Below are 8,127 nucleotides of genomic sequence, written 5' to 3'. Positions count from 1 at the left end.
GAGATACCTCTAAATAGACTGAGCCAAAGAACAAGGTATTTCATAGAAAGCATTTTATCATCAGAACAGGATAGTTTCCTGTTTAAGCTCTATTTATTGTGTTATTTTTACAAGTAGCAAAGTCTCTCCATTTACCTCAGCTTTATACATGAATATAAAAAGCTAGTGACGTCCACACCCCCCACCCCCCCAACCGGGTTAACAGGAGCTTGTGGACTCTTCTGGCCTTCAGAAGCAGCTGTGGTTTCCTCTGTGACTTGGCCTGGAGCTCTAGCATGCTCATCAGTCATCCTCTTGCTGATTCCTTTTCTGTCACAGGAAACAAAGATACATTACAACAGCACATTCTAATTTGTTCAGCTAAGACTGCTTTTTCTGTCAGCAAGTATAATTTCCTAGAGGCCGCTGGCAAAAGATGTGGTTGAAAATTATCAGTGGAAAAATATGCCTTAAGTAGTTCATTAATTTATAATTTTGGCTTCCGGGCACATTATCCTCAAGACATTTGAAAATTTTCTCCTTTTTCTTCTTTATGCACAAATACTCCTACAAAGAAACATAAATACTCACATTCACCCCAGAGTACCCATGGCAGAGATCTTATTTGCTCTCAGGCCAGTTGACCCTTAAACAACAAGGGTCTGAACTGCACAGGCCATTTTCATGCAGATTTTTTTCAGTAGTAAATACTATGGTACGGAGGACCCACTGCTGGTTAAATCCGCAGATAAAGAACCATGAATGTGAAGTGCTCACTATAAATTATGTGTGGATTTTTCCCTGACTGTTTGAGGGTCAATTATATATATTTTCCTCAAGATTACAAGTGTTAAGAAAATTATTCAAAAGCATGTATTGTACTGTGTGCTGTGCTAGGTCACTTCAACTGTGTCCGACTCTTTGCCACCCTATGGACTGTAGCCTGCCAGGCTCCTCTGTCCATAGGATTTTCCAGGCAAGAATACTGGAGGGGGTTGCTATGTCCTTCTCCAGGAGACCTTTTCCACCCAGGGATCAAACTGGCATCTCTTGTGGCTCCTGCATTGGCAAGCGGCTTCTTTATCACTAGCGCCACCTGGGAAGCCCCAGGAGCATGTACTCACAAACATACACAAGTAAAAGTATTTTCTATCATTTTTATCAATAAATTATTTTTTCAGTATACTTGCTGTATATCATTATGAAATGACCTCACTCAAGTAATTCTGCCCCTTTAATTCCCAATCATCATATAGAAGTCCACGTGGAATATGACTAAAAATGAAATATTAAAGAATCAATTCGAAAGTGGAGATGGCCAGCATACTAAATACACATAAATGTTACCAGTTTAAGAAAATCGATGAGTTTGTGAGCGTCTTCACCCGTCGACAGGTCCACAAAGTCCTTGGGCAGCCGGTAGCTCAGGTAGGGACTCGGCTGGACTGTGACTTCACTGTTGGTACAACGGAAGGCAGGAGCATCCTTCATGAAGAAAAAAAAGAAGGAGCAGAAGTTGGTGAGAAAGTTGTTTTTTTAAGTCAATTCTTCAAACTGAAAAAGATCCTGGTATAGAATTTTCAACTCCTCTTCTGTACTAGGGAGGAAAGAAAATCAAGATTCCTAAGTGAAAGAAAGCACCAAGTCTTTTTAAAAAAAAAAACAAACACATGTTCACAAGAAAATACACATCTAAGGTTATCTGAAGACAAGAGACGTTGGCAGGCGGGGCTGGGTGGTTCCCAAGTGATGGCTGCACAGCTGCTGTAGCTGTGAACGGCTTGGGGTGGGCGGCTCTCTCCAGGCTTGAGGCTGCCTCAGGCAGGCCCACACAGGCCAGCATGCTTTATAAACTCTGACACTTTCCACAGGTGCACTGCAGGAAACTACTGCCTTAAGAGAATAAAGCCAACAGTGAGGGCAAAGGAGAGCCCCAAACCCCTAACACTGTTGCACTTCTCTCACGTCACTTCATGTACTTACTCACAGATTTCTCTCAGCACCAACGTAAAACTGTAAATTCAAGGGTCATATTTAACAAGTCTTCACATTCTTTATTGCACGTGCTTAGGTCTTGCATGGAATGTTCACATATCCCTGGTGCTGAAAAGGGTTCCAGAGTCAGAGGCCATGGGTTTGGGCTTCATGGGTGGCAGATACTGAGGTGAGGGATGGGTGGTGTCCAGCAGGTGGAGACACGCTGGGGAACCTGGCTGGAACAGGACAGTGAAGCCCTAGAAAGCAGGCCATACCTTATGACAGAGAACCCAGCCATGGTTCAGACAGTAAAGAATCTGCCTGCATGCAGGAGACTCAGGCTTGATCCCTAGGTTGGGAAGATCCCCTGGAGAAGAGAATGGCAACCCACTCCAGTATTCTTGACTGGAGAATTTCATGGACAGATGAGTCTGGTGGGTCACAGTCGATAGGGTCACAAAGAGAAGGACACAACTGAGCGATTAATACACACACACACACAAAATACCTACTGTCTGCTGGACATTGTTCTGGGGAAGGGAGAAAAACTGGAAAACAAGAGGGTAGGGAGCTACTGAGCAAGCAAATAAATAAACAAGATCATTCCATAGAGTAAAAAGTTATAAAAACAGCACAGCAAGAAGCTATGGTAAAAGGAGAACCATGAAGATTCCTCTTGAGGGTGGGCTGGGGGGTGGGACCTTGCTTAAGGAGGGGACATCTGGGCTGAGAACTGAAAAGTATGATGAAAGCAGCTTCATGAGGTCTGGAGCAAACTCAGCTTTGGACGCAGTGGAAACAACCAGTGCAAAGACCTGAAGGCCAGGCAGGGCTCTGCAGCTTTGAGGAATGGAAGGCAGGCAGGTCTCTGTGCATTGGAGGACAGGCAGGAAGGGCTGCTGAGAAAGGCAGGAGACAGTTCCTGTTGCTCTTTTCTCATCCCTAACCTCTAGCATAAGACTGTTTACATTAAGAAGAAAGGAAGGAGGGAAGGAAGGAAAAAGGAAAGGAAGGAAAGCTGAATGGATAAATGAATGAATTCGGATCATACAGTGAATCTTATACAACTGTTTCTAGACAATAACTCTGTTCCTCATATTTAAAAATAACCTTGGGCCAAATAATTTGCATTCTTCTTCCCTGATACTCAGATTTTAACAGCCCACAACTCTTAAGATGCCAGCAGGGATCAGTTCAGTTCAGCTCAGTTGCTCAGTCGTGTCCGACTCTTTGTGACCCCATGAATAGCAGCACGCCAGGTGTCCTTGTCCATCACCAACTCCCGGAGTTCACTCAGACTCGCATCCATCGAGTCAGTCATGCCATCCAGCCATCTCATCCTCTGTCGTCCCCTTCTCCTCCTGCCCCGAATCCCTCCCAGCATCAGAGTCTTTTCCAATGAGTCAACTCTTCGCATGAGGTGGCCAAAGTACTGGAGTTTCAGCTTTAGCATCATTCCTTCCAAAGAAATCCCAGGGCCGATCTCCTTCAGAATGGACTGGTTGGATCTCCTTGCAGTCCAAGGGACTCTCAAGAGTCTTCTCCAACACCACAGTTCAAAAGCATCAATTCTTCAGCGCTCAGCCTTCTTCACAGTGCAACTCTCACATCCATACATGACCACAGGAAAAACCATAGCCTTGACTAGACGGACCTTAGTTGGCAAAGTAATGTCTCTGCTTTTGAATATGCTATCTAGGTTGGTCATAACTTTTCTTCCAAGGAGTAAGCATCTTTTAATTTCATGGCTGCAGTCACCATCTGCAGTGATTTTGTTAAGATCCCTTCATTCATTAATTCAACAAACCTTAGTTGTACCTGGCACTGTAACCTGACAGAAGGAGAGGGACCGGTGGGACCCCACTTCCGAAATAATGGGAGTCTGTGCATTTGAATATATACAAAAAATGCCCAGGAAACCTTAATGGTGCTGGGGCGGCCATTTCTAGGTGGCAGGATTTCAAGTGTTACTTCTTTCTAATTCTCTCTCTCTGAGAGATCATTTTTAAATGATCATATGAAGATAAAACTATTTTGTAGAAGACAGAAAACACCCATGAGAATATGAAATGAAGAACCTAGCAGACAAGGACTACAGATGCAGTGTTCTCTCATTTACTTTAAAAAGGCTCATGTTTATGTGTGCAAGCAGGTTATGCACCAAAATACAACAGCGGTTCTCAAGGAGCCAGGATCATGGGTGATTTTAGAATTTCCTTTAAAAGCGGGCACGTATCACTTTTATAGGCTGAAAAGAGCAATATACAGTTGTCTAAAGAAGGGGTGGCCATGAACATGAGGAGAAAGGAGAGAGCAGCTGGATGGAGACGGACCTGAGGGAGGCCTTGCTACTAAGACTGAAGGCGTCAAAACATGGTGAACTACTTTCAGAGAAAATAAAGAGATTGGAGCTTGCAAAAAAAAAAAAAAAAGAAAGAGACTGGAGAAAGGAAAGAAAGCACTGGCAGCCCCAGGAATCTGGTGAGATGCAGGGCAGACACAGGACTTGGAGGAAGGATGCAGTGAGTCTGTAGGTGTGATGGCAGTTAAAGGGAGCAAATTCTCAGCGATGATTCTCTCTTCCCGTGAGGGGAGCTGTGAAAGTACCCGCTGAGGAGGGCAAAAGTGATGGGCAGAAGCTCCCAGGAGCATGGAGGGCGTGGAACAGCCACTGTGGCCAGCGGAAGGGGACGCTGGTAGGACGACAGAGCCTGTGGTCAAAGCCCTGGGGAAGCCAGGGGTTCTGATTGGACAAGCCCCTGTCCACACAGCTGGGCAACATCCCTCTGTCCATGTGCAGCAGCCCAGGGCTGGACCAGAATAAACAGACACATGACCTGACCCACAGGCAGGACTCTCTTCAGGTGGGGAGGACACAGGAGCCAAGAAAAAGAAAAGTAACCAGAAAAGAATCTATCCGGCTATCACTTCCTTAGATGAAGTGTCAGTTAGTCAGTTCAGTCGCTCAGTCGTGTCCGACTCTTCGTGACCCCATGGACTGCAGCGTCACCAACACCCAGAGGCTGCTCAAACTCATGTCCTTCGAGTTGCTGATGCCATCCAACCATCTCATCCTCTGTTATCCCCTTCTCCTCCTGCCTTCAATCTTTCCCAACATCAGGGTTTTTTCCAAGGAGTCGGTCAGTTCTTCACATCAGGTGGCCAAAGTACTGGAGCTTCAGCTTCAGCATCAGTCCTTCCAATGAATATTCAGGACTGATTTCCTTTAGGATGGACTGGTTGGACCTCCTTGCAGTCCAAGGGACTCTCAAGAGTCTCCTCCAACACCACAGTTCAAAAGCATCAATTCTTCAGTGCTCAGCTCTCTTTATAGTCCAACTCTCACATCCATACACAACTACTAGAAAAACCACAGCTTTGACTAGATAGATAGACCTTTGTCAGCAAAGTAATGTCTCTGCTTTTTAATACACTGTCTAGGTTGCTCATAGCTTTTCTTCCAAGGAGCAAGTGTCTTTTAATTTCATGGCTGCAGTCACCATTTGCAGTGATTCTGGAGCCCAAAAAAATAAAGTCTGTCACTGTTTCCATTGTTTCCCCATCAATTTGCCATGAATTGGTAAGACTGGATGCCATGATCTTAGTTTTTTGAATGTTGAGTTTTAAGCCAGCTTTTTCACTTTTCTCTTTCACTTTCATCAAGAGGCTAAATCTTTAGTTCTTCTTTGCTTTCTGCCATAAAGGTGGTGTCATCTGCATATCTGAGGTTACTGATATTTCTCCCAGCAATCTTGATTTCAGCTTGTGCTTCATCCAGCCCAGCATTTCGCATGATGCATATAAGTTAAATAAGTAGGGTGACAATACATAACCTTGATGTATTCCTTTCCCAATCTGGAACCAGTCTGTTGTTTCATGTCTGGTTCTAACTGTTGCTTCTTGACCTGCATACAGATTTCTCAGGAGGCAGGTAAGGTGGTCTGGTAGTGCCATCTCTTGAAGAATTTTCCACAGTTTGTTGTAATCTACACAGTCAAAGGCTTTGGCATAGTCAATAAAGCAGATGTAGATGTTTTTCTGGAACTCTCTTGCTTTTTTGATAATCCAACAGATGTTGGCAATTTGATCTCCAGTTCCCTTGCCTTTTCTAAATCCAGCTTGAACATCTGGAAGTTCATGGTTCACACAACTGTTGAAGCCTGGCTTGGAGAATTTTGAGCATTACTTTGCTACTGTGCGAGATGAGTGCAATTGTGCGGTAGTTTGAGCATTCTTTGACATTGCCTTTCTTTGGGATTGGAATGAAAACGGACCTTTTCCAGTCCTGTGGCCACTGCTGAGTTTTCCAAATTTGCTGTCATATTGACTGAAGCACTTTCACAGCATCATCTTTTAAGATTTGAAACATTTCAATTGGAATTCCATCACCTCCAATAGCTTTGTTCATAGTGATGCTTCCTAAGGCCCACTTGACTTTGTACTCCAGGATGTCTGGCTCTGGGTGAGTGATCACACCATCGTGGTTATCTGGGTCATGAAGAACTTTTTGTATAGTTCTTCTCTGTATTCTTGCTACCTCTTCTTAATATCTTCCATACCATTCCTGTCCTTTATTGTGCCCATTTTTGCATGAAATGTTCCCTTGGTATCTCTAATTTTCTTGAAGAGATCTCTAGTCTTTCCCATTCTATTGTTTTCCTTTATTTCTTTGCACTGATCACTGGGGAAGGCTTTCTTATCTCTCCTTGCTATTCTTCGGAACTCTGGATTCAAATGGGTCTATCTTTCCTTTTCTCCTTTGCCTTTAGCTTCTCTTCTTTTCTCAGCTATTTGTAAGGCCTCCTCAGACAACCATTTTGCCTTTTTGCATTTCTTTTTCTTGGGGATTGTTTTGATCACTGCCTCCTGTACAACGTCACGAACCTCCGTCCATAGTGAATGATGAAGTGAATAAATCACAAAGCACACACCCCCTTCTGGACCACCACTGCGGGCAAGGATCACAGAGTTAATCTGTGTCGGGTGCCTGGGAACCAGGAGGCAATTCCTCAGGGCACTGACAAGTTTCCTGGGGACCTCTCTGATCTTCTTACCTGCTCCAGAGCTTCTCCTTCACTGAAGTCACCCTTTAGGTTTGTTCCAGATAACAGTTCATCCCAAGTAAACAGCAGTGAATCTGTGACTTCACCAAATGGATTAAAATCAATCAGCCACACCTTCCCCTGCAGGACAGAGAGAAAGCCCAGTAAGGATAAAATCAAGACTGTAAGCTGGCTTATCAGGAAGATGATCTTGTTTTACCCAAAATCATCTCATCTTAAAAATCATATCACTGATTTGAAAAGGTAGTTCCGCCAGGCCCCATCTGTGAAGGGCTGCCTGTCTAAGTAGAGCAGGCACAGAGCCCCAGATGTCCACCTGAGAACGCAGAGAGGAGACAGGAAAAGAAAGCCTGACAAAGACATGCATGCCGACTTCTGCTTTCAATCAATTTTACATAAAAAACTGGAGCAAGCAGTGGAAGAAAATTCTTTGTTTTGCTCTGAAGATTCTGAAATTATTCAGGTGTATATCGTGGTACATGGATTACAAAGAATAAGGCTAGTTAAATGCCAATGATCTATTTTTACTTTTTATATGAAATATACAAATTCTGGGGGGCAATGGTGGCAGTGGGGCCTCTTACAACCTTATGTAAGATCCTTGAACAGCCTCATCATGTTTAATACTGCCAGTATACTTTCTCAAAGTCTGTTTACTTAAAATTGTATGGAATAATGTAGTAAGTAATAAAACTCAAGCAGGCAGAAGGGAAATCTCACAAAGTGGTCCCACCAAAAGCAGCATCACTGGAATGCTCTCACAGGTTCTTTTTTTTTTTTTTTTTTTTTTTAAATTTTAAAATCTTTAATTCTTACATGCATTCTCAAACATGAACCCCCCTCCCACCTCCCTCCCCATAACAGCTTTGTGGGTCATCCCCATGCACCAGCCCCAAGCAGGCTGCAGCCTGCGTCAGACATAGACTGGCGATTCAATTCACATGATAGTATACATGTTAGAATGTCATTCTCCCAAATCATCCCACCCTCTCCCTCTCCCTCTGAGTCCAAAAGTCCGTTATACACATCTGTGTCTCTTTCCCTGTCTTGCATACAGGGTCGTCATTGCCATCTTCCTAAATTCCATATATATGTGTTAGTATACTGT

At 43.8% G+C, this 8,127-nt stretch overlaps 1 protein-coding gene across 5 annotated transcripts in view; it reads right to left on the bottom strand.

Moving 5' to 3' along the window:
• Window positions 1-38: 38 nt before the first annotated feature.
• The window catches only part of CDC123 (cell division cycle 123), a 46,372-nt gene continuing 38,283 nt past the window's right edge, over window positions 39-8,127 (bottom strand). For all 5 annotated transcript variants that reach the window (XM_069547256.1, XM_069547257.1, XM_069547258.1 and 2 more), the window contains 3 exons: window positions 7,011-7,139; window positions 1,327-1,464; window positions 39-309 (listed from right to left, as the gene is read on the bottom strand). In XM_069547256.1, the coding sequence (XP_069403357.1) occupies window positions 283-309; window positions 1,327-1,464; window positions 7,011-7,139 (294 nt within the window). In that variant the 3' untranslated portion in view covers window positions 39-282. The remainder of the gene's footprint in view (window positions 310-1,326; window positions 1,465-7,010; window positions 7,140-8,127) is intronic.

This window comes from Ovis canadensis, chromosome 13, assembly GCF_042477335.2.
Source record: "Ovis canadensis isolate MfBH-ARS-UI-01 breed Bighorn chromosome 13, ARS-UI_OviCan_v2, whole genome shotgun sequence".
In the NCBI taxonomy this organism is placed as follows: domain Eukaryota; kingdom Metazoa; phylum Chordata; class Mammalia; order Artiodactyla; family Bovidae; genus Ovis; species Ovis canadensis.
The sequence above is the reverse complement of the archived record's forward strand: the minus strand, read 5'-3'. Positions and strand labels throughout refer to the sequence as shown.